The sequence below is a fragment of the Macaca nemestrina genome, chromosome 3 (genome assembly GCF_043159975.1).
Source record: "Macaca nemestrina isolate mMacNem1 chromosome 3, mMacNem.hap1, whole genome shotgun sequence".
NCBI lineage: Eukaryota > Metazoa > Chordata > Mammalia > Primates > Cercopithecidae > Macaca > Macaca nemestrina.
In genome coordinates, this window is record NC_092127.1 from 41,271,792 (window position 1) to 41,298,532 (window position 26,741).

Genomic DNA, 26,741 nt, shown 5'->3' on the forward strand with positions numbered 1-26,741 from the left:
AATTGTTACAGAAAATCATTTTGTAAAGGGGGAAAGAATAATCAATGCCCAATTTATAAGTTTTGGAAGCAATTAACATTATATAGGTTACCTTAAGTGGGGGGTTCTTTTTATCCAGCATTGTGTTATGAAAAATTTCAAACACACAAAAAAGTTGAAAGAACTTTACAGTGAACACCTGTATACTTGGCACGTACATTCTACTATTAATATTACATCAACATGCTTTATCACACATCTATCCATCCTTCTGTCCATTTTATCAATCCACCAATGTCACTGCGTTTTATTTTTGATGCACGCATTTCCAAATTAGTTTGCAGACATCAGTACACTTCTAAATGGTTCTTTTTAAAATTCACTGAATATTTTTCAAACTATCTGATATGTAAATATTTTCTTGATCACCATCTTAAGATATACCTTAAGAATGCCGTAAATATGAACCTAGAAGCCTTTCCTACAAATAAAAGCCAAAAGATTGCTTTACTAGAGGTGAAAATGTTACCTTGAGCCATCTAAGAACCAAGTCGTGCCAAAACTGTGTAGGTGATGGAGGCAATGGGAAGCTCGCTGTTAGGACAGTGGGAATGTGGAAGGAGAAAGGCAGTGATTGTTTTAACAGGGCAGGTCGGTGTTTAACACGGGTCTATGTGGGAAGGGATTAGCAACTTTCACAGCTATTTAGGAATAAAACGGGAAAGAACCCAAAGAAGGGCGGGGGTGGAGGGGGGCAATAGAACCCGCAGAAAAAGGAGTGTTAAGCCAGAAAAGGGGTGTGTGTGTGTGGTCAGTTCGCGGGGTTTAACTGAGTCAAAAGGGACCACAGCAAGGGAGCCCATAAGTGGTAATGACACTCATACTTCTTCCCCCTCCCAAGCCCCCAATCTTCCATCTAAGGGTGTGTGTAACAGTGCGGGGGAAGAGTCTGGGGCAGAAGCGTACCTCGCACACGCGCGTGAACACGCGCGCACACACATGCACACGCATACATATCTCCTGACGCGGTGATCTGCGTGGCCGGGGTGGGGGCGTGGGACTCCGGGGAGGCTCCGCAGAGGAGCAGCGGGCGCGGGAGAATCCCGGGATCCGGGTTCACTCATCCATCCTCCGGTCCCCGGCCGCGTGCCCGCGCGCCGCCGGCCGCCCGCCTGCCTGGCCGGGTCGCCCCCCTTTCACTTTCGCGTCTGCGTAGGTGTCTGCCCAGGCGGGCGCGAGGGCGCGGGGGCGCGCCAGGCGACGCGGGGGCGCGCGGCGCGCCGCGAGCGGAGGGGGAGGGGTCCCGACGCTCGGCCCCTTCCTTGGTTTGCCCCGCCGAGCCGCCTCCGCGGGCGTCTGAGCCGCCGTCAGAGCGAGGGGACCGGTCGCGACCGCCGCGCCCCAGCCAGCTCCCCGCACACCTCCGCGCGCAGACGCCCGCTCCCTCCTCGGCGCCCCCCCACGGCGGGGGTGGGGCAGAGGCGCGGCGAGCCCGAGAGGGGCGGGGAGAGGAGCAGCCTCGCGGGGTGGGCAGCCCGGGAGCAGGAAAAGAAAACTTTTCCCTCCGGCCCCCCGCGCGTGGTCCCCAGCCTTCGCCTCCCCCCGCAGGTGGGAACTGCACCTGAGGCCGGGCGCGAGGTCAGGGCCAGACTTTGAAGGGCTGCGGGCAGGGCTGAAGGAGGTGCGTGCATTTGGGCTCAGTTTTCCTTCGGCCTCCGGGTTGTCAGTGACCGTAGTGGGAGGGCGGCCGCCGGCGCCCCTGCCTGTTTCCCACCGGCTGGTGGCCATACGCGGTGCCACCTCCTCCCGCTCCTGAGGGTGTGACCCGGGGAGGGGGGCGCAGGCTCCCCCTGCGACCGCCCCCTCCTACACGCGCTCGGCCGCCCGACCTGTCACCGGCCATCCCGGGCCGGGGGAGGGGGCGCGGAGAGCGGCGCTGCGGAGCGGCGGGCGCGGGATCCTCCCGCCGGACTTCCCGGCTCCCAGGGACGCCGCCGCCGTCAACGCCGGGCGGACGCGCAGCCCCGGGAGAGGAGCCCGCCTGAGGCCCGGCCGCCGCCGCTGGGGGCGGGCGGGTGCCCGCGTCCCCCTCTGCGCGATTTGGCGCCGCTGCCTCGCCGCCTCTTGTAGGGTAACAGCACTATTGCTCTACCCACCGTCAGCAGGGCGACTGCCGGGATTATCATCCTCTCCGTCCTCACCGCCGATCAGCCAATATTGGACTTGCTGGTGGCGGCGGCAGCAGCGGCGGCGGGAGTCTCGCCGTCCCCCTTCCCCCGCCCCAGCCTCCCCACCATGTCCTAGAAAAGGTGAGTGCAGCGACAGTCACTTTGCGCTGACAGCGGCGAGAGGGGGCCCGGAGAGCGCAGGGGCGGCCCCGGGCAAGGCAGGTTGCGCGCCGAGGGCAGAGGGCGCGGGTTGGCGAGCGGAGGTGGGATGCGGGTAGGAGACGAGTTGCCCGCTGGCGGCCCTGGGGCAAGGGTGCTGGGTGGCGGGCGAGCGATCGCGGCGGCTGCCCCTGCACGGTTCTAACCTAGATTTTGCAAGAAGCTGAGATCCAGGGCAAGACCGGTCCTCCTCAAAGGAGGTAAAAACTTAGTAAAAGAGACACGTCCGTTCCTTTAATAATGAATAATTCGGCAACGCTTGCGGAACCGCCGCCGCCTCGCGTGCCCAGGCTCTAGGTCCGGGACTCCGCTTGCTCCCGCCCGCCGCCAGCGCTTTGCCGGGCTGCGATCGATGCCCGGCTCGCAGGGACGGGAGAGTGCGCGTGACGGTGGGTCCCTTGGGAAAGTTGGGATGCTCGGCGGGGACTCCTGGCTGTGGGGACACCAGGGGCAGCTCTGCGCTGGGGACCGAGTAGCATTAGAGTCGGGGGTCAGGAGCAGCTCCTGGCGCTGCCGCTGTCGCCCCTTTCTCCAGGGAGTTCCCGACTGGAGCGGCTGAGAGTTCAAGTCTCCCTGGGTTAGGGGTCGGGAATCCCGAAGCTTAACTAACTGCAAGGAGAGGAGGGGCCTTTGGGCACAGGGTGTCCCCCCGCCCCCAGCCTCGGGCTTTGGCGGGCGCTAAGCGAGGGTAAGGCGGGAGGCCGCACAGCTGCCGCCGCCGGGCTGTGGGTCGCCGAGGGCCGGGGGACCAGATTTAGGTGTATACGTCACTGATGCTGACTCCGGGCCAGCGGGGAGCCTAAAACGGGGCCTTATACGCGGAGCCTAAAAGTCCTTAGAAATCAAAGTTAAGAACCCCATCCTTTTGCTTAGTAACTGCAGCATTTGGGTGGGCGGGAGGAGAATCGAGGAGGGGGCTGTTGGAGGGAAACCGAAATTTCTTCATGCAGACAACCGATCCTTCGAAAACAGTTTGGTTCCTTCCCCCCCTCCTGCCTGTTTCTCCCACTTATGTGACCCACCCCCTCCACCCATTATAACGTGAATATCCTCGATGGTAAGCTTGCTTTCAAATTGAACTAGTGGAAAAATCCAATACTGAAGTAGTAAGTATAGTGACAAAATTTTAAGGAAGTAGAGGAGCAGCTCTTTACTCTGGCACTTTTTTCATTTTTCTTTTTCTTTCTTTTGTTTTTTCTTTTTTGTTTGTTTGTTTGGTTAGGGGTCTAAGGGATGGGAGGAAGGCTGTGTTTAAAGGGTTCTTCCAGCACGGTTAAAACAAGTACATTCAAATCGAGTGGGAACGTGATCGTCTTGCTCGCTGGCAGCGAAGGCTGCTGCTGCTCTGCTGAGAGGTAACTCTGGAGACAGTGGAAAGGGGCTGAGAGAGGAATCTCGGGGGTCGGGTGATCCCACCCAGAGTCCTCCCCGCGCGCGGACGCTGCTGGGCGGCGCCAGGGTCTGGGCTGCAGCTCACCTGGCGCTGCAGGTGGAGAGCGTGAGGGGACGACACTTTGCTCGCGGAAAAACCGACTTCTTCCGTGTCCCCACACTTTTCACATCTCTCCAGATATCCTGGAGTCGGCCAGAAGGAGAGCAGGGTGGACGTAAGCGAGTTTGGGCGGCCGAGCGATGGGGGTGGGGGCAGCGTGCGGAGGCCGCCTGATGTAGCCACCGCCCGGCACCCCAAGCTCCTGTCGCGGCTGCGGCTTTAAGGAAGCTGCCGAGTCCAGGCTGTGTCGCAGCAACTTTGTATCAGTCATGTCGCCCGCCTGGTGACTGACAGCTTGGATTGTCCAATAAGAAGCCCGCCTGACCCGTGCAGCGTGGAGCCTTGTTTCTCTTCGGGCCAATAGGAAGGGTTCAGGGGGGCGGGATAGCAACCTGAACTTTATCTGGACATGTGACCCGCTTTTAAAAGGGCCAGCCCTCCAGCTGGCCCACTCCCCCTCCGGGCTTTCGCCCGCCCTCTCTCCCTCCCTTTTTTGCCCGCCCTGGCCCTGCCCCTGCCCCCTCCTCTCAGCCCCTCCGCGCCCGGGGTGTCATTGGGCCCGGGAGACTGGAGCCAACTTCAGGCTGCTCAGAGGAAGCCCGTGCAGTCAGTCACCTGGGTGCAAGAGCGTTGCTGCCTCGGGCTCTCCCTCTGCAGGGAGAGCGGCACTCGCTGGCCTGGATGTGGTTGGATTTAGGGGGGCTCCGCAGCAGGGGTTTCGTGGCGGTGGCAAGCGCTGCAACAGGTAGACGGCGACAGACGGACCCCGGCCGAGGCAGGTGTGTAGGGGCGCGCGGCAGGGCAAAGCTTGCCCTGCTCGGCGTGCGGCCGCGGCGCGGGAGCGTGCACTTTGCAGGGAGAAGTGGCTGCGTAATCCGGAGGCACAGTCAGTATGGTGCTGTGTGCTTGTTGTTTTGTTTTGGTTTTCCACTTTTCTCCCCCTTTGGCCGCCAGAGGACTATTTTGGGAAAGTTTGGCCACTTTGGATAAATGCCCTCTAACTAGCAGCTTTTAACTGCCTTTGGCAGTGGGAGGTCTACCACTCTTCCCTTTCCCCGAAGATGAATTTCGAATCATTTTCCCTGTACAATTTTTAAAGGACGTTTGAATACTATTTCTTTCCTTTATCAATTGCGGAAGCTCCCAGTTCTCAGCCGGAGGTGTAGCGGATAAGGGCAGTTGAAGGAGATATAGATCCTAATAGATCCTGTATAAAAGGGGCTCTGGAAATTCGTGCATTTCCCGTTCCCTAGCATTAGCGAAACTCTTGAGACAGGCTACGCTTCCTATGGCATCAGTTGGAATTTTAAGGGCAAGGGAGAAGGGACGAAACTTCTTTTGGTGGCATCCTTACTCTGCTACTGAATTTTAGGTGCGTGGCTTTGCCTACTCAATTTAAAAAGACCAGGTTTAAATAATAATGGTTTATGGCACCATCAGTTTTAATTATTTATTATGACATAGGAGTTATGAAAACTTTTGATAGCAGACGAGCTTTTGAAACCGCCGAATTTTAAAGGCACCAAGTTGCTTCTTAACATTTTGTATTGCCATGTCTCTAGGTGCTGTTATTGATGATATTTACATACTAATGATAACAGCATTCTCTATCTGTGAAGTCCTGCTGTGAAGTTTTAATTTTATGTTTGACATCGTGGCAGCTATCGTGGAAAAGCTTGAGAGAAGTTTTAAAAAATAATTTAAAGTGGAGCTTTTTCCTTTAAGGGAGGCATAGTTTTGTTTGGCGATTTTTGGAAAGATCAGGTGGCTCGGTAAATTAGGTGAGTGAATAGAAATCAGGTGTGCTCAGTTCTAACTGGTTCTCCCGCTCTCTTAGGTGACCTTGGGCAGATTTCTATCATTTACCTCATCTATAAAAGAGACGAACATAATAGTTCTGTAGTGGGGAATGACAAAAAATAGTTACGTATAGTGAACTTTCACAACTATGCAGCCTAGAGATGATTGTGAGATTCTTAAGCGTTAGTCTTTAAGGTGCCATATTGTAGTGAAATAAATATTAAAAATGATGCCTTTTGTATCATTTCCATCATGATGAGATTGGGTTTTGGGGGATACTAAAAGTGAAAGTATTTCCAGATAAAATACAAATTCGCAAGGATCTTTGTTAATATTCATGAAAAAAGTACTTCCTTGTGGAAAAGGGCAATTTAACGCAGACTGTAAAACATAAAACTTTAAGGTTTTCCTTTGTGAAAATAGCATTTCTTTTGTGTTTAAGAGCATATGTATGGCTTAAAGTAGCACCTCCACCAGTGCTTTTCCTTATGTGAATTTTTTTTTATGATTCGGGGTGAGGCCCATTTGCATGAAAATTAAAAGTTCATAATTTTTTTGCATTTTTCCTAAGAGAATCTTTGGTATGGTTTCCACTGTGAGGCAGGCAAGCCTGAGTTTTGTTAGATTTGTATACCTCTATCTGCTTCATTTTATACTTTAGTAACAAAAACTTTTTCTTTATCCTCTAGATATTAAGTTCTATGAGGATCATATTCATCGACTCGTATTTTCAGTACCCACTAGTAAGTACGGGTTGACTGAAATTCTGCTCAAGCCATGGTCATTGTGCCAGTTCCAAAAAGACAGCCTTGGTTTCCTGGATGGATATAGGACATAAATTCCTAACCGGACCCATTTGTTTACAGAAAAGACTAATTAAAATACTAGGGAGACTCAACGTAAAATATTTCAATAATGCTATTTTTTAAAATATCTGATCTTAAAAAAATGTTTGCGTGGAAGCCGTGCAGATGCTAGATGTCGTGTCTTCTTTTGTGTTTGACTATTGCCGATCTGTATTGTTTCCTTTGTTGAGAGGTGCCTTAGGTTGGTAGACGAGAATACCTTAAACAAAGTAATTTAGATTTCAGCAAAACCTTTTGCAAATTCCTTAATGAGAGTCCTATCAATCATGTGGTGAAATACAGCCTATTCTATGTTATTAAGGGAGTTCAAGGTTAGCCAAACAGGACTAGGAGAGTTGTGATCAGCTGTATGATGTTAGCTGATAAGGTGCTACCTTGTCCAGGGCTTTAAGACTGTCTTTGCTGCCCATCATCTCCCATATAGATTCTCTTCAAGTCTTCTGTAGCCTCACAAACGTGGGATTTGGTTCTTGCTTTAGGGCAGAGTGCCGAAAAGTGCAGAATCTTAGTAGATGTTCTTTGAGAAAAAGGTGCAGTGGTCAAACTATTTGAAGAATGCTGGATTAAAAAGTAAACAGAATCTCCCAGAGGTTTTGGTATGTAAATTTATATAGGGAAACCAAAAAAGCCAAGAGTGACCATCCTTCCCAAAGATAGTTTGGAAAATGGGTTTTGGAGAGGGGTCTGGGTGAGGGTCCCCCTTCAGACACAGGACAGAGAGCCCACTTGTCTATGACCAGGAAGAGAATGAGGCTGTGTGAGTGAGGCAGAGTGTGCCAGTGAAGGCTTTCGGGTAAGGTTGTTGAGACAAGAGTAACTTCCAGGCATCTGGTTAGATTGTGGTGCAGTTTGCCAAGAGAGTGAATGTGAATTTGGGGGTGGGTGGGGGGTGAGATGTGCAGAAAGTGCTCAGTTTTGAGTACAAATAGACATTTATCGTGTTGTTTAACGAATTTGGATCTGAACCATTTATACCTTAGCTATATAGTCATTCATCTTTAGTATGGGGAAGACAGAATATTCTTAGGTAGACATAGAAGCAGCACGTAATATTTACTGCTATTTTTCAATACATAGGTATGACTAAATGGTTTTTCAGTAAAGCAAAAAAGGCCGGTCTTAGCTATTTGGATCCCAATTCACTGTTTTTTAGTTCAGTTTTCTGTCAACTTTTACTTGGCTTTCATCCACACCAAATCTTTTGGCTGGAATTACTATTAATAGATAACTACCTCAACCTTTGTAATTTTATTTATTTCCTACTGTTTTGTGATTGATTTTTGATTAGGAATTTATAGGATGTTCTTTAAGTGAAAACATACTACATAATTGGTAGATTTTAATGTTTGGAAATTGAGTATTGATATTATAATAGTTGAAAATTTTTTGTGATCTATCTACTTGGGATACTGTAATGAAATTGATCATTTCTGCCCTTTCAGAACTTAAACTCTAGTGTAAAATGCAGAAAAGTAAGAGGTAATTATAATACTTGGACAATTTGGACATTAAATTTCTTCATAGGGCTTTGTGCTATCTAATGCAAATTTACTTATGAGTCCAACTAAGATTTATCTAATGCAAATTTATTTAGTAGCATTATTTTTCAATGTTAATTAATACATGTTCTGTAACAAAGGGACTTCCTGTTTTTGTTTGTTTGTTTGTTTGTTTGTTTTTAAACGAAGGGAAGGTAGGCAGGGTCAAGATAGTGGCAAAGAGGGGAAAGGATGAGAGGCCTAAAGTAAAGCTTGTGTATAGAATTGCAGAAACAGCATCTTTTAGATCAGGACTTTTATTGAGCCATAGATTGTTTACAGACTTCGAAATGTTTGAAAACTGCATAATACAGATTTTAGGAGTTTTAAAATAGTAAAATGTAAAAATAAAATTTTACTGTGAGTGAGTTAATTTCCTTTAAGATGTGTTTCTTTAGAGTGGTGGTTGTCAGTCAAGGGTGATTTTGCCCCCCATGGGCATTTGGTAATGTCTGGAGACATTTTCAGTTGTCACAACTGGGGAGGCGAAATGCTACTGGCATCTAGTGGGTAGGGTTAGGGATACTGCTAAACACCTTAACAATGCATTGGGCAGACCTCCACAACTAAGAATCATCAGGCCCAAAATGTCAATAGTGCCAAGATTGAGAAACTGATGTAGAGAGAGACTTGCGATCAAATTGCAGCTCCAACACTTAGTTGTGTGCCTAATGCCTCAGTTTTCACACTTGTATTATTTGGGTAATACTTTTGTCAGTCATTCAGGGTTGTGTGTAAGGTTAAATGAGTTAATATACTGCATTAAATTATATGAGTAAGAATTATGTCAATATAGCCTACTATGATGATTTTGTCTGTGAAGTAAATTGATCTATAGAGTGCATGGATATGGTTGTATATCTGAAACAACCTTATGGGTTGCTTGAGGATGGGGATTGTGTCTCTTTTGTTTATCACTACCTATTCACTGACTGGTCTAAGGTCAAGGATGTAGCAAGCACTTGGTAAATATGGTTGAATGAATGAACCAATGCTTAAATTTTCAGGGCTCCTCTCAGACTTCTCCATTTACCATTGAGAGTAAACATTTTTGATTGTTGGTAGTCGTTCTAGCAGAGGTACCACGCACAGGTCAGGGTGCATGTCAAAGTCCTTGCCAGTACTGAAATACAGAGAAGACACCAGACATTCCTGAGTTGTCATACAACCCCTCTGAGCTATGGACCATCTTAATCAGAATATATAGATCCTGACTTTTCAGAACTGACATTAAATTATCTTCATCACTAATCTATCTTAAGAAAGTCTTACTTCTAAAAAAAATTACAAATTATTTTTCTATGATAACTCATTTGGTATGTTTGTGTTTGGAAAGAGTAACTTTAATTACATTTCCATATTGTTTTTAACATGGCCATGTATTAAATATGGAAGGCAACTTCTATATGATCCATAGACTCTAAAGGCATTGGAGTCAGAAGATTGAGATTTAAACCCAACTTTGTCACTATGTCTTTGACTTTGGGCAAGCCACCCACTTCACTAAGTCCTCAGTTTCCTTTTTTTGCCTGCCTTAATTGCCAGGATTACTTTGAATGTCTAATAAGTTAACATTTGTAAATATTTTTTGCAGACTCTAAAGACTGTATTATAGCAAACATGTTACTTTTATTTAGATCCAAAAGAGTTTTATATGATCGCTTCTCTTGTTCTGACATCTGGACAAGCTGTAGTCAATACTCTGTTATGTCAGCATCCAAAAAGGTAACAGTTTTAAATTAGCTAGAAATGTTGCTTATAATAAGTAGAAGGTGTTTCGTGGCTCAGTAAATGCAATAGAATGTCTTCTAGAGTAATATTGCTATAACTGACTCTAATTTTTTAATGTAAATTTATTTGTTAGTGATGGAGACCAAAGGCTACCACAGTCTCCCTGAAGGTCTAGATATGGAAAGACGGTGGGGTCAAGTTTCTCAGACTGTGGAGCATTCTTCCCTGGGACCTACAGAGAGGACCGATGAGAATAACTACATGGAGATTGTCAACGTAAGCTGTGTTTCCGGTGCTATTCCAAACAACAGTACTCAAGGAAGCAGCAAAGAAAAACACGAACTACTCCCTTGCCTTCAGCAAGACAGTAATCGGCCTGGGATTTTAACAGCTGATATTAAAACTGAGCTGGAATCTAAGGAACTTTCAGCAACTGTAGCTGAGTCCATGGGTTTATATATGGATTCTGTAAGAGATGCTGACTATTCCTATGAACAGCAGAACCAGCAAGGAAGCATGAGTCCAGCTAAGATTTATCAGAATGTTGAACAGCTGGTGAAATTTTACAAAGGAAATGGCCATCGTCCTTCCACTCTAAGTTGTGTGAACAGGCCCTTGAGATCATTTATGTCTGACTCTGGGAGCTCCATGAATGGTGGCGTCATGCGTGCCATTGTTAAAAGCCCTATCATGTGTCATGAGAAAAGCCCGTCTGTTTGCAGCCCTCTGAACATGACATCTTCGGTTTGCAGCCCTGCTGGAATCAACTCTGTGTCCTCCACCACAGCCAGCTTTGGCAATTTTCCAGTGCACAGCCCAATCACCCAGGGAACTCCTCTGACATGCTCTCCTAATGTTGAAAATCGAGGCTCCAGGTCGCACAGCCCTGCACATGCTAGCAACGTGGGCTCTCCTCTCTCAAGTCCGTTAAGTAGCATGAAATCCTCAATTTCCAGCCCTCCAAGTCACTGCAGTGTAAAATCTCCAGTCTCCAGTCCCAATAACGTCACTCTGAGATCCTCTGTATCTAGCCCTGCAAATATCAACAACTCAAGGTGCTCTGTTTCCAGCCCTTCCAACACTAATAACAGATCCACGCTTTCCAGTCCGGCAGCCAGTACTGTGGGATCTATCTGTAGCCCTGTAAACAATGCCTTCAGCTACACTGCTTCTGGCACCTCTGCTGGATCCAGTACATCACGGGATGTGATTCCCAGTCCAGACACACAGGAGAAAGGTGCTCAAGAGGTCCCTTTTCCTAAGACTGAGGAAGTAGAGAGTGCCATCTCAAATGGTGTGACTGGCCAGCTTAATATTGTCCAGTACATAAAACCAGAACCAGATGGAGCTTTTAGCAGCTCATGTCTAGGAGGAAATAGCAAAATAAATTCGGATTCTCCATTCTCAGTACCAATAAAGCAAGAATCAACCAAGCATTCATGTTCCGGCACCTCTTTTAAAGGGAATCCAACAGTAAACCCATTTCCATTTATGGATGGCTCGTATTTTTCCTTTATGGATGATAAAGACTATTATTCCCTATCAGGAATTTTAGGACCACCTGTGCCCGGCTTTGATGGTAACTGTGAAGGCAGCGGATTCCCAGTGGGTATTAAACAAGAACCAGATGATGGGAGCTATTACCCGGAGGCCAGCATCCCTTCCTCTGCCATTGTTGGGGTGAATTCAGGTGGACAGTCCTTCCACTACAGGATTGGTGCTCAGGGTACAATATCTTTATCGCGATCGGCTAGAGACCAGTCTTTCCAACACCTGAGTTCCTTTCCTCCTGTCAATACTTTAGTGGAGTCATGGAAATCACACGGTGACCTGTCGTCTAGAAGAAGTGATGGGTATCCGGTCTTAGAATACATTCCAGAAAATGTATCAAGGTAAGTTGGTTTTCTCCATTTTTTTGGAAGTCATGGCTTTATACATGTTGAAGGTTAGCATTATCTTTACAGTCGATAAATTTAAACACATTTCAGATTACTGTTTTAAGGATGGTCATATGGTGCTCCCCTTTGCATGTTGCTATAATGTTATTTTTTTGAAGTAGAGGAAAAAAAGTTCTTAAAATGTCTTAGAAAATATCTACGTTGATTTTGAAGGGGCATATGTAGGTGTCCCCCACTCCCCATTGCCTGTTTTAGGTGTTTGGAAAATTTATGTTTTACTGGCAGTTACTATGTAAATATAGTAATTTAGCAGAAGAATGCTAGATTTTTTTTCCTTTAGCTGTTTGCTGGTTTACTAAAATTGCTTGAAGTTAGTTTATTTGTGGTCTTAGTCCTTTTTTTATTATGGCTTTCTTTATTAATCATCACTTCATCGGTTGTGAAAAATAAAATTGAATCCTGTATCTGTTACCCACAAGCTTCCCTCCCTTCTGCCCTTTTCTGGGTAGGTTAATTATATGAAAGTTGTGGTTTTTCAATACAAATAAATCATTTCCTTAACTGTTGAGGGCTTTTAAAGACTCAGCATATCTAAAATTACTAAGTGGACAATCTTGCTTTCTTACTTATATTGGAAGTGAAATATGTCACTGCAGTTTTGAATTGGTATATTTATAACTTTTGAGATCTGCAAGAAGACATATTTTATTTACTGTAAAATATCTCTTGGCTTTCCTTGTTGCAGATAGCATGTTGTATATATTTAGAAAAAACAAGGAAGAAGTTTTAGATATGACTATAAAGGGTGGTTCTAAGTTATACAGTGAATACTTGGATTGGACTTTGCTTCAGTACTGTTTTTATTACATGGTTGTGATAAATTATTCCTTTATGGACTATATAAAGAATAGATTTCCTTGGTATAGTTCGTTCCTTTGGCATCCAGAACTATGTGGATATTTTCCTTTATTTCATTAAAAATTATCTTGTGGGAAATATGTCCATCCCATTAACAGGATACAGGGTTTACATGTATTGCTGTGGCTTTCTCCTACTCTGTTTTTTTCCCAAACCAAAAGCAAAAATTTTAATTTATGCATTCTTTTCATTGTCATTGCCTCAAACCTTGCTTTTCTTGCATTTATGGAAGCAAACATTTCATAAAGGATATATTTTTATAGTTTCCCATAGTATGAACTATTCAATCATATTCTAATGCTGTCTCTTTAAATTATAAGCCCTAACACAAGTCATGAGATAGCATGGCTGCCATCAGAACCAAACTGAGCATGTGTTTTACTGCTACTGCTTTGCTTTACTTTTAGAGAAGGAAATTTTTTCATGTGATGTGATTATTTTTGTAAATGATGTTTTTAGTAAACTGGTATGAGGTAGTATAGCCTGGTAGTTAACAGCATGACTGGTTAAAATCCCAACTCTGCTACTTAATTGTTTAGTCTTCTCAACTGCATAAAGGAATTAAATAGTACCCATCTCAAAGGTAGTTAAGACAATTTAAGTGAGTTAATTTATGAGAAATACTTTGAATTCCTTCTGATATGTTAGTATGCATTGTATATGTTTTAGCTATTATGAAATGGTTTTATACTTTTAGTTTTCATATTTCTAGTTTTTTTCCTTCATTATGTGAAATTCCACAGAATCTTATAAAGAAATACTTAAAAGATTTAAGCATTTGTTAAATATTTGTTAATTTCTTACGATTAAGCTCATTTTTAAAAAATGATTATGCACTATACCTTTGTTATTACAGTTCTATTTATGCTTTGTTAGTTTTGAAAACTATTTCTTTGAATAATGATGTTTCTGGTAGAAATGTTACAGATGCAGTAAGCTAAAATGATTAGTTGTCTCTTATGTTTGTTCTATATCCCTGTTTCTACTATTTTAAATGTACTTTTCCTGCTTAACTCATGAAGCCCCTCCTGATGGTCCAGTGACCCATGCATAGCCTTAGACATGTTAGTATGAATTAGTGACCTTGAGCCTATCCTGCATTTGTGGGCACAGGAAGTGTTGTCCTGTGTCTCCTCTTGAGTATTCCAAAATTCCTTATGTATTTGTTAATACAGTCAACAAGGATTCATTCTGCTTATATACGTACTGGTTTTGTGCCAGCTAAATTTCCTAAAAACTTTAACTTAAAGCTTTATAAGAGATTTGACATCTCTTATAGATTAATGATTCTTTACAGCTTTTCTTGGTGAATAGTATCCAAACCTATTTGTTTTGATGATTATCAGAGTAAAAGCTCAAGGATCAGAGGAAATTCTGATGTTTTTCTAGAGTTCAGTCTACATGTTATAATATTTAAACTCATCCAAGTATCATCCTTAGTCTCTTATTTTGAACAAAAAGCCCAACCTTTTTGCCTGTTTCTTAAAATATATGATGATAACTCATTTCGGGGAATGTTGAATAGATTAATGAATTAAATATCATAAAGGATTAAGGCAGGGTATACTGCTTCTAGGTTTAATAGTATCCTTCATCATTAGGTTGAACCTTGAACTACAGTATTTTCTGGTAGATCTCAAATCGTGGTTAGAGGGTTCCTGAGACCTTTTCAAGGAAGTTCACACAGTCAGAAATCATGCTTTGGTCAAATATCCACTCAGAATGGAACACAGACCAATGGATTTTGATATAATCATGTAAGAAAAGTTCACTGATACTGTTTCAGATTCCACATTGAAATTAACCTTTAAGGAACTATTCAGTGTGAATTTTCAGTATAGTATCAAAGATTCATATCTACAATTATCTGAAATGACCATTAAAATATTCTTTCCGTTTCCCAACAACATATCTATATGAGATCAGATTTTCTTTATATACTTGAAGAAAAACATAGCACCACAGGTAGCAATGAAAATCCAGCAGTCTTCTATTAAGTGTGACAGTGGTCTTGCAAAAATGTTAAACAGTGCCACTCTTGTCACTAAGGACTTTTGTTTGGGGAAATATTGTTTCATAAACAGTTTTCATATTGTTTATGTTAATATGTAATGACTTATTTTTAAATGATTTTAAAACATTTTTAATTTTTAATTTAAACTAATTTAATATTAGTTCTAATTTTTAATTTAAATAATTTATTTTTAGTTTTAATTTCCAGTGTGGTAGCAATAACTATAACTCACATAAACAAATGCTCTTTGGGATCCTTCATACTTTTTAAGAATGAAAAGGAATTCTGAGATCCAGAAGCTGAGAACTGCTGGTTTTTACTCTTTTATACGCCCTTTGGAGGTTAATGAAGAAAGAAGATATTACATTATTTGTATTAGCGTTACTGAGTATTATTCTGAGGAAGGAGTGTCTATTCAAATAGGAAAAATGATTCTTTCCCAGGTTAATTTTTTAAACTGACAGAAATGAGTAATGGCTGTGAGGTGTGTGTTGTCTTTATTTCAGTCTGTGGGCATTCCGTGAGAGTGGTGACGAAAGTCATCTGTTAATAATTTCCAGTGAATGGATTGTCTAGTGCCAAATTGTAAAGTAAATTCTGACAAAGCTAAATGTAAAGCCCTTAGAATGGACACCGGACCTAGTTGTGTCAGGTAGATTAGAACTCCCCTGTCTGCTTGGACATCAACAAAACTGCTCTGAGCCTCAGTTTCTTCATTTTAAAGTGATTAAGTTGAACTAATCGCTTTACTAATCACTAATGTGCTTCAAGAGTTACTAGTGTAATTTCCTTTGAAGAATCAAAATAGAGTATCTTTTAACGTAACTTGTTAATCTAGTTTCAAGTATTTTGTAGTCTCAAATCTAGCTTCATGGTTTTCAGCATAGTCTGGGGAGAAAAACATCGTTTCCATTTACCATTTTAAAGTAAAAATGAGGAGGGGTGATCTATGATTTCACTTGAAAGAGGAGCAGTTGTGTTTTCTTAAAACCAGATTAAAAAAAAATAAACTCTGAAACTTACTATGAATTCCTTGTTCTTTTTATTTACACAATTCCTCATGGAAACAGGGCATTTCTGTTGACATAACACTGGCTGTTTATGGCGATAGTCATAGTCACTTTGATAGCATCATAACACAGGGCTAACGTTGACTTAGACTTTTAAATGTAAAGTTTACTATTTCAAAGGGCATATTCTGGTAGGTTTCAAGACAAGTAATTAGGTATTTATCTTAATATGTGCTGATTTTTTTTTCACGATAGAATGAAACAGTTTAGTAAATAACCTATGTTTATTCTTTTATTTTTCAATTGCCCCTGAAGTTTCCTTGAAACTCACGTCGTATGACAAACCAAAGCGTCAGAATTTGGGGAGTTTGTGACAAAGTTTGCCCTTTTACCAAACTTTCAGAATAAGCAGCTGAGACGTAAATATTTCTGTGTAATGCAATGTATGAAAGAATGGTGGGATGTGTGTCTGAGAGAGAGAGATTGTATTGGTGCTTATTCTAATAAATAAATCCATTACAGCATTGCTTAGGTCATTTGGGAATGAAAACATGTAACTTTCTTTTACTCATTATGTGTCTTATAATATTTTGATTTTGAAGTTGCTAATGTACCTAGAATTTCACCAGGTAAATATTTTAAATATTTTTATAATTTATTTAAAAATGAGAGTTATTTCTCCTGATATTCATTTTTCATTCACTTATGATATATCAGGGAAGAGTGGTGATAATAAAAAAATTAAGTGTTTTATAATACACAAATCAGTATGTACAGTGTACTTTTGTGAGTTTTATTTTTAAACATCACAAATATCATAGGCTTATATGTCAGTATGTCTGCCTCTTATGTGAAATATTGGTTTATTATTTACATCATAGTTTAAAAATGATGCTGAGATAAAAGCCATGGTTTCAGTTAGATAACCTCAAATTATTCAACTTAATGCAGTTTTCATAGCATCAACATACTAGGGACTTAGACTTTTGAATGTAAAGTTCTTACTATGGAGATATCACTTATAGATTTGATATTCAATATTGCCTTTTGCAATATTGTAATTCTAGGTGTGTCTGACCTTTTCTGTCCTTAGAATGTTGGAGTAATAGCAGATGTTATATTGATCACCACTAATTTAGGAGCAACACTTTGCTTCTCTTCATACTTTGATGTCTTTATGTTTTTCTGCAAAATAATACTTTTTTTCTTTACTTTCAGCTGTTGCTTTAGTTTTGTACTACTCATTTGCTGATAAAAATTTACCCCCACTGCTAAACAATGTATAATTTTGTTTCATTTACTAAATTCAATTGAGAGAAAAATATTACATTTAAATATAGTCATTAACTTGTATATCTTTGATGACATTCCAACATTTATTAATGAAAACCAAGGAAAAATATAAGCATGTCAAATGGATAGTGTCTTCATTTAAAACATTAGGGTTTCTGGTTTTAAACTTGTGAAGTATAGGATTTGTTTTTAGTTTTAAAAGTTTTATTTTGTTCCTTATGTAGTAAGGTAATGATGAAGTTAAAATGTGATTACATATAAGCACTTAATTAATTTATGCTCTGGAAACCTCTGGATTTATGATTGATAGTGGTATGGCTAAGGCCAAAATTTTTATGTAGAAAAGTGGTAGAAATTGTTTGTATTTTATGCTAGAAATAGAAAACTGTAGTTTAAGGAAGGAAACAGGACAAACAAAAAGTAATTTGAATGCTTAAAAAGTTAATACCTTAGGGAGGGAGTATGAGATAATAGCTGGCCACCTGGATTCATAACTGTGGCCATGACTTAATTTCATGTCTGATGAATACTTCATCAGTATGTAATGAATATTCACTTTATATATTAGGAGTTTTTGAGAGAAATATACAAAAACTGTGATATGAAACTGAAATTTGGCTCGTAAGTGGCAAAATTGACTTTAGATATTATTCCGGCAGAGAGAGGCTATATGGGCAAGTCTTGGAAAATGGGGAGGTGAGGGATGATCAGAGTTGGTATTTATACTTAGTGTTGAAAATTTGGCAGGGAGTGGGGAGTGAGTACTTACTGGAGGAGGGAGCTCTATGAGCAAAATCCTGGAGATGGGAAGCAAACACAGTGTGGCTGAGCCGCATGGTGGGCTGTGATGTCGGGTTGGGGGTGAGAAAACCTGGAAGAGGCTAGTTGGAACTATAAGGGAGTTGAACTTGAAACTTACACTAAGAAATTTGTCGTTAATTTGGTAGGTAGTGAGTTGTTATGGAAATATTGGAGCAGGACATGGCAGGAGAGCAAGTGCACTTGGGGAAACCTTACTGGGCAGCGTGTTTGTAGGGTGGATTGGAACATAAAGAGCCTTGTTAAGAAATTATTCCAGCTGTGTAGAAGGATGAGCGCTAGGCTGTCTGGAGTAAGGATGTTGGGGGTAATAGAAAGAAGGGGACAGGTTTGAGATATTACAGAAAAAGCCTATGTAAGTGTCTATCTTTTGTGTAAAAAATTATTTTGAAATAATCACAGATCTACAAAAATGTATATTATAGAGAACTCCTATCATCAAGGACATTCACTTACATAACCAGAATATAACCATCAAAATCCAGAAATTAGTATGGATAAGTTACTAGCGTCTACTCTTTTGCAGTTTGTCCCAATAATTTCTTTTATAGCGAAAGGATCTAGTTCAGAATTATGTGTTGTGCTTAGTTGTCATGTCTCTTTAGTCTGGGATAGTCCCTCAGTCTTTTCTAGATTTCATGACTTGATACTGCTTTTGAAAATTAAAGGGCAGTTATTTGGTAGAAAGTCTTTCCATTGGTTTTTCTGGTATGTTTCCTCGTGATTAGATTCAACAGATGTACCTTTGGCATGAATATCATGGTCTCCCCAACCTTAGCATCAGCTTTTATACCACCATCTCCTGCTGGAATGGAAGGATAATGTAACAGAAAGACAGAAGGGCAGGATTCTACTCCCAGCTCTGTTTTGTGCTTTCTTCTCGTTGCATCCTGTCAGGTGGCATGTGACTTCTGTTTGTGTTATTACTGTACTTAGACCACTTGATTCAGGTGCTGTTTGCAGGGTTTCTCCGTGATAAAGTTACTCTTTTCCTTTTGCAATTATACTATATTTTGTGGAAGGTACTTTGAAGCTGTGTAAGCACCCCATTTGTCATCAGAATTTGTTTATTCACATATTTATGTATATCGGCATGGCATCATTGTTTTTTGTTTTGTGAAGTGAGTTACGTACAGACTGTTACTGTCCTAATTTTTGATGGTCAGAATATTCCTCATTAAGCCAATGGAAGCCCATTGAGGGTGGTTTCTGTGTCCCTTTGCCTTGTTCCCATCATTCCTTGAGTACATCCTTGCTTTAGGCCCATCTTGTACTTTTCCTGACCTAGATCTGGAATTGGCCATTTCTTCAAGGAGGGTCCCTATCCCTAAAGACACTTTCCTCTTTCTGATTACAGTCTAATGCCACATTCTGGGACGTAGGGACACCCCTCCGTTTCTGTGGCTGCCCTCCTTATCCCACCCAGGCACAGACTCCCGTGCTGGGCTGTCCTCACTCTGCTGGGGTTCGGACACCCTCCACTAGACCACACAAACACACAGGTGCCCTCCTGTCTCTGCTTGACTCTGACCTTCCACATCAGGTTTCCGAGCCACCCTTGGGCTTGATAGACCCAACTGTAAGCCACCACAGTTGGCCACCCCCTTTCCCCTCTGTGGATACCTACTTTGCTGTGCCTTATGTAATAATTTTAGGACTACGTTGTTAAGGAAGAGGAAGGGGAGGAGTTGATATTTGAGTAGAAATAGTAAAGTATGTGGAAATTTGGCAAAAACATCATGTTGTGAGCTTAACTCTCATTGATAATGATGAGTAATTAAGAGAAATGAAGAGGTCAGCCAGGCACAGTGTAATCCCAGCACTTTGGGTGGCCAAGATGAGCGCATCACTTGAGGCCGGGAGTTCAAGACCAGCCTGGCCAACATGGTGAAACCCCATCTCTACTAAAAATACAAATATTAACCAGGCATGGTGGTTTGTGTCTGCAATCCTAGCTACTCAGGAGGCTGAGATGCGAGAATTGCTTGAACATGGCAGGTGGACGTTGCAGTGAACCAAGACTGTGCCTCTGCATTTCAGCCTGGGTGACAGAGCGAGATTCTGTCTCAAAAAAAGAAAAAGAAAAAAAGAAATGAAGAGGTCAAGAATAGGTTTGGAGCAGAAGTACTGTTACCTTGGCTACATGAGTTTTAAGTGCCAGAGCTACCTATGATTGGAAATATTCTTCATATAGGTGGCAGTGTTGGTCTGGAGGTCAGGGAGGCCTCTTCATAGAAATTGCAATTGAGGGAGTCAATGTGGATGCTGTTAGGTTGGTGCAAAAGTAGTTGTGGTTTTTGCTATTAAAAGTAATATTACCCAGGGAGGGAATGTATATAGTGACTCAAGTACAGTTTAAAGTGCGTTTTGTTAGGAACTTGGAGGAATAGTGCCCCACTAAGAAGATGAGCAACACATCCTAATAAAGGAGACAGAATTATGTAGAGAACCAAGATCATGCTAAGTCATAGATGCCAAAGGGAAGAATCAGGTAGTCTTAGAATTTCCAATAGAAGGACTCTGAGACTATCTAGAAATCTGACCCGCTGTGGGCACGGATACTGAAACTAACGCCCAGAGAAACAACATGGCTTTTCCAGTATCATACAAAGTAGCTAGTAACACAGCTGGGAATGGAATCCTACCCTTTGTCTTTGTTACCTTATCCTTTTCTTTCAGTGGGAGATAGTGGTACAAAATCTGATGAGAGGGTTCGGAAGACCGAGAATAGAACCTAAGAGCTGTTGACAGATGGGTGTTGGTGATTTTCAAGAAGGGATTGGATTGGATTGGATTGTGATTGGCTAAGGAGTAAATGAGCATTGAAGAGGAGAACCTGGGGCATGGGGAGAAGGCACAGTGCTTACTCTTGGGAGTATGTTTGCTTTGTCATCTGTTTTGGTGACAAAGTGAAAGTGGTTAAAGGGAAGAGATGGTAGCGCAAAGAAATGGCGGGTTCAGAGTAAGGATTTTGTTCGACAGGTGACACATGAAGAGGGCAATGGACTTGTGCTGAGACCGAAAATGTGAGAGAGATAAGAGGATTGATGAGGCAGTGTCCTGGGAAGGTGAGAATAGAAATGACACCGCAGTCAGCCTCAGGGTTAAATATTTAACTATGAGAGTTTCGGCACTTGCTGGTGACTGGCGTCACTATTTTACAGATATGAAAACTGGGAGAGAGACAGTATTCGTGATTTGCCTAATGCCCCATAGTGAAGATAAATGAAGAAACATGTATTTGAGATAGAGAAGAAGAAAGCAGACTATCCTAAATAGTAGGCAGCCAGATGGATCTGTTAAAAACATAAATCATTGTGTAGCTGATAGTTTAAAGCCCCCTGGTGGCTTCTCATTGCAAGCAGCAGAAAGTAACATAATTTAGGGTCTGTAAGGCCCTAAATTACCAGGCCCCTGATTGCTGTATTTAGTACCTGTTCCTCCTTGCTCATTCCCCACAGTGACCTTTCTGTGGTTCCCGCAAACCAAGTCCCCTTCCTTTTGGGGTCCTCTGTACTTACTGTTGCCTCTGCCAAGAAGGCTCTGCCTCCAGAGTTTGGTTTCCTGCCTCTTTCTTGTCACTTAGGATTAGTTCAAATGTCACCCTCTCAGAGAGGCCTTCCTTGATCGTCTTATTGAAAGTGGTGATCCCCTGCCTTCTAACACGTCACCTTCTTTGTCTGTCTTCATAGCAGTACCTGTCAGAATGATCTTTCTTTACTTCATTTCTGCTAGTTAGCATGTAAGCCTCCTGAGAGAAGGACCTCCTCTGGCCTGTTACTTGTACATTTTCCATACCTGAAACAGTGCCAGGTCTGTTGCTGATGTTCAGTAAATATTGAGAGAATGAATGGATGGATTGACTAGCAGAGGGGGTGGGTATGTTTCTGGCATGACTAAATGTTGGTGATTATGTAATATTAATAAAATTATTAAATGACAGAGTTCTACTGAGTTTAGCAAAAAAAAAAATTGTTTTGACTTCTGTCAGCATATTTTTAGGATTTTCCACAAAATAATTAACAAATACTGTTCTTCCTTTCTCTCATCTCAGTATAATACAGTAGTTGGTGATGATGTATTCCAAGCTAATTGATGACTTACACTCTTAGTCTGCACAATGAGGTTACTTATTTTTAATTCTTACTATAAAATTCACTCTTTTTGGTGTTCAGTTCTACATGTTTTGTGAAATGTGTAGTCATGTAACCACCACCCATTCGAGATACGGGAGAGTTCTATCACTCACTAAAATTCTCTTGGTCGATCCTTTTCCTCACTCCCAACCCTAGTGACCACTGTATGTGCCCTATTGGCATAATTTTGGTTTTTTTCTGTATTGTCTTTAAACTCTATGTAGCTTTTGATTCTGGTTTCTTTCACTCAGTATAATGCACTTGAGATTCATCCATATCATTGCTTATTTCAGTAGTTTCTGTTTATTGCTGAGTACTATTATATTTATGACTATATCACATTTTATTCATCCATTTACCTGTTGGTAGATATTTGGCTTGTTTCTAGTTTTGGCTACTACAATTAAATCTATAAATATTTACATACAAATACCTACATAGACATGCTTTATTTATTTATTTTTTGTTCAGTAAAAACCTAGGAGTGCAATGGCTAAAATATACAATAGGGGTAATTTCAATTTTTAAGAAACCATCAAATTGTTTTACAAAGTGTTTGTACCATTTTAATATTTCCACCAGCAGTGTATTAGAGGCACAGTTCATTACATCCTTTCCAACACTTGACAGTCTTTTTAAGCTTTGGCATTATAGTACATGTGTAGGGATATCTCATTGTGGTTTAAATTGGCATTTCCTAATGTCTTAAAGACACCAAACATCTTCTCATGTGCTTATTTGCCATTCATATGCCTTCCTTTCATGCCTGATTACTCTTGCCCATTTGTATTGTGTGGTTTTCATCTTTTTGAGTTCTGTTATCAATGTACCTTAATGTAAACTTTTTGATAGGAGACCTGGAATTAAGAGTACAATAGATATTTAAAATTCTGTATTGACAGGCTGGGCATGGTGGCTCACACCTGTAATCCTAGCACTTTGGGAGGCCAAGGCGGGCAGATTTCCTGAGGTCAGGAGTTTGAGACCAGTCTGGCCAACATGGTGAAACTCCATCTCTACTAAAAATACAAAAAAAATTAGCCAGACTTGGTGGTGTGCACCTGTAATCCCAGCTACTCGGGAGGCTGAGGCAGGGGAAGGGGAATTGCTTGAACCGGGGAAGCGGAGGTTGCAGTGAGCTGAGATCATGCCACTGAACTCCAGCCTGGGTGACAGAGACTCTGTTTCAAAAATAATAATAACAATTGGCAATTTTCAAATTATTTAGTCCCCACTCTGTCCTTAATGTGGGTGAACAACAACAACAAAAAAGAATATGAAACAAACCAAATGTCCCTACTGTATTCCCATCTAGTTGGGGAAGATGGCTCACACGAGTGTATACAGCCTTCCCCCCACCGCCTCCCTGCCAATTATGTGTTTGATTGTGTGATGGAGATAAAAGTTATCACCAAAGATTAGAAAAGGAAGAGTTCTGTGTGAGCTAGAATAGTCAAGGAGACCTTCATACAGGAGGTGAAGATTTCAGTAGATGTTTGAAGATTGGTAGTATTTGAGGGGAAGTAGGGAGAGTATTCAAGGAATAAGTAACAGCACAAGTCAAGTGCTAGACAGGACAAATGAAACTTACCTGGATGGGTTTAATGGTAGTTGGGGAAAACTAGATTATAGACATCGGTGGATGCTGAAATGAAGTTCTGGGCACTGTTAATATAGCACATTAAAATTTTTTTTTTTAATTCAGGAATGACATAAAAGGGGGTAGAAAGGTGAATCTGGTAAGCAAAGGAGAAAATAAGGATTGAGACAAAAGCACAGTCTAGAGGCTATCATATTGGTAATTTAGGCAGATAGGAGCCCAGGTGATTGGGATGGTGAGCGAGAGGTAAATACTAGAGACAATTTAAAGGAAGGAATCATTGAATTCCAGGTTATTGGACCCAAAACCTGTTCCTTTTCCAGTACACTACTAAACCATGTGCGTTAACAGCACCACAAAAAGTAGATTTCCAAGTATAGGAAAAAAAACACAGGAGTTTATAGGAACGAGGAGGAACTTTAAGCAGAGTTATGGCTCTAATGTAAGAGAAGAGGAGCAGAATAGTTTTGTTTGAATGAAGGTAAAACTTGATAATTTCAATACAAAAATAGAATACTTTTTATTAGACTACAGAAAAAAATACCCCCAGGAAATGGAAACAGGAAGAGCCAACTACTGGTTTGGCAGAGTTGGAAAGCAAACTGGTGAAAGATTATGTAAATGAATTAGAAATAGTGACATATGGATTTTGATATGCATACAAGATCTAGGCTTGTTTGAAAGTCTATTAATTGTGTCCTCAAGTAACTGGTGTTTGAATTCACAGTACTGTTTCCAAAAGTAGAATGTGCTTATTTTCTTCCATCACGTGGTAGGGTTTTTATTTACTTAAAAAATATTTTTCTGATATGTTTGAGATTCTAGATGCAAAGTTTCAGGGTATAGAGATGGAATGGGAGCAGATATTCTTTAGTTTATGCCAATTTGGATTCTCACTATTTTTTTTTTTGAAATGGAAATTATATCCTGAGAGGCTTTTGTTCTTGGAAATTTGAGGTGTGACTACAGAACTTATGATCATATGATACAAAGGGTTTTTTTCTCAATTTTTCTGTCATTTTCATACCCAATCTAGGTAAGTATACATGTGAGTTACTCCCCTGAGACTTCTAAAAGCATTCTGGGCTTTCTATATGTGGTAGAAATTATAATTTCATTGACATAAACCCTGTATTTTGGACTTGGTTGCTATGTGTAAGGTGAAAAATAGCATTTTCTCCCCTCTTAGGTACTGTTTTTTAGGAAACTGAAGAAATTAACGATGCCTAGAGTAGAGGAAGGAGGAGTTATAAGCATAGCAACCTTTCACTGTGAAAACCTAAAGCTCCTACATTTGTATGACTTCTGAAACATTGAGATCCGTGGGTGGCTACTGGATGTCCATTACCCCTATTTTTGAGCTAATTTTCATTTAACAAATGAAAGATTTTTATGAGAGAGTATAATTTCATAAACTGTGCATTTTTTGAAGGTTGAATGTGTTGCCAGTACCTGAGAATGGAAGAGGTAAAGAATAGAATTCTGTGAACATGGCCTAGCCTCTATGATTTCATAATGCTGAAGTATGCTTTTTTAAAAAGTTAAATTCTTGCCAATTTTACTCTAACAGGAATAAATAAATCTAGTATTCTGAGAGTTTTAATGAAACTAGACATAAAACAAGTTAAAATTAATGGGGAAAATGGCTAGATGTCCATGACTGTCAGAGTCAGTACATTGTCAGTATCTTCCAGAAATGTAACTGATATTAAGCAAGCTGAGTTATTTCCAGGCGTTGAATCCATGAAGAATGATAAATGTTTTCTCATCATACTTATTCTTAGAATGTTGTGATACTTTTGATATTTCAGTTACTCGGCTTTAAAAGGGGAGTGCCCTTCCCTGGGCTTTGCCCAAAAGAAGAAAGAAAGACTATTTTAAGACAGAAAACATGGGTATTTTAAAGAGAGGATTACACTGCTATGTGAAATACCAGTTCTACTTAGTAAACTCCTTGGAACCTATAACAAACAACAGTGCACATTAAAAGCACTTAATCCAAAAAAGAGTTCTGAAGATGGATGGTGGTGATGGTTGCACAACAGTGTGAAAGTGCTTAATGCCACTTAAGGGTGAATATGGCAAATTTTAGTATGTTTTATCATAATAAAAAGGGTAGTTGAGTCCTAAAAATAGGGAGGTGCTGCACTGTCTAATAAGTATAGTGTCATAGATGTACTCTGTTCAGTACTGATTTTCTTTCAGCAGGCATTTATATAAGCACTTGACTTGGTCAAAGCCTAGTCCTGGGTGTATTAGTCTGTTCTTGTATTGCTATAAATAAATACCTGAACCTAGGTAATTTATAAAGAAAGGTAATTGGCTCATAGTTCTGCAGGCTATACAGGAAGCATGGAGGCATCTACTTGGCTTCTGAGGAGGCCTCAGGAAACTTGCAGTCATGGTGGAAGGCAGGCATTTTGCGTGGTTGGAGCAGGAGCAAGAGAAAGAGTGGGGAGGTGCTACACACTTTTGAATAACCTGATCTCATGAGAACTCTATCACAAGACAGCAGCAAGGGAATGGTGCTAAACCATTCATGAAGGATTCACCCCTGTGATTCAATCCCCTCCCACCAGGCTCCCATCTCCAACATTGCGGATTACAATTTGACATGAGGTTTGGGTGGGGACACAGATCCAAACTATGTCACTGGGTATGTGGTCAGAATGGGAAATGAGGAAGTCCTCACTTTTAGGAATACCCTATCTAGATACATTCAAGATCCCGTTACAAAGTAGGTTGTGGTAGGTGTTATTCTGGAGGTACCAAATAATGGTTTGAGAACATAGGGTGGGAACACTTAGAAATTAAATACTAATTTCATTAATAAAATTATGTGATGGTTATAAGTGAATGTAATATAATTAGTCAGTACTCTTAGTTTGCAAACAGCACAGGGACCCGTCTCACATTAGCTTAAAGAAAATAGAATCTCTTGGCTTAAACAAATGGGAATTCAAGAAGTACACCTCAGGCTTGGTTAGATCCTAGGTTTCAGATGGTGTCATCCTAAATTTCTTTGTCTCCATCTATTAGGGCTTTTCTCTTTTTATTCAGTTGTATTTTCTGGCCAGTATCACTCTGGGCTTTTATTTTCATTAGTTATTTAGGTGAAAGGAATAACCTTTCTCGATAGATTCTGATTGGTCCCTTGTCCAACCTTAAGTAGGGGTGTAGCATGTGTGCTCACGTGAGTGGACATGGAAGCATGTAGGAGGTGGGAGCTTGGTCTCCCCAGCCCCATGGACTAAGAGAAG

At 41.4% G+C, this 26,741-nt stretch overlaps 1 protein-coding gene and 1 long non-coding RNA gene across 4 annotated transcripts in view; one reads left to right on the forward strand and one right to left on the reverse strand.

Annotated features, from left to right (window-relative positions):
* Positions 1–2,022: 2,022 nt before the first annotated feature.
* Positions 2,023–26,741, forward strand: part of LOC105463453 (nuclear receptor subfamily 3 group C member 2) — a 365,650-nt gene continuing 340,931 nt past the window's right edge. The window contains exons 1-2 of one of the 3 annotated variants that reach the window (XM_011710526.3): positions 2,023–2,288; positions 9,927–11,685. In XM_011710526.3, coding sequence (XP_011708828.2) covers positions 9,929–11,685 — 1,757 coding nt within the window. In that variant the 5' untranslated portion in view covers positions 2,023–2,288; positions 9,927–9,928. Of the gene's footprint in view, positions 2,289–4,374; positions 4,638–9,926; positions 11,686–26,741 lie in introns of those variants that run through there. The other 2 variants (XM_011710525.2, XM_011710529.2) reach the window with 2 other exon arrangements.
* Positions 3,491–4,121, reverse strand: LOC105463451 (uncharacterized). The gene is made up of 2 exons (XR_976338.3): positions 3,844–4,121; positions 3,491–3,727 (listed from the first exon to the last, which is right to left on the reverse strand). It is a non-coding gene; the product is annotated as an uncharacterized lncRNA (long non-coding RNA).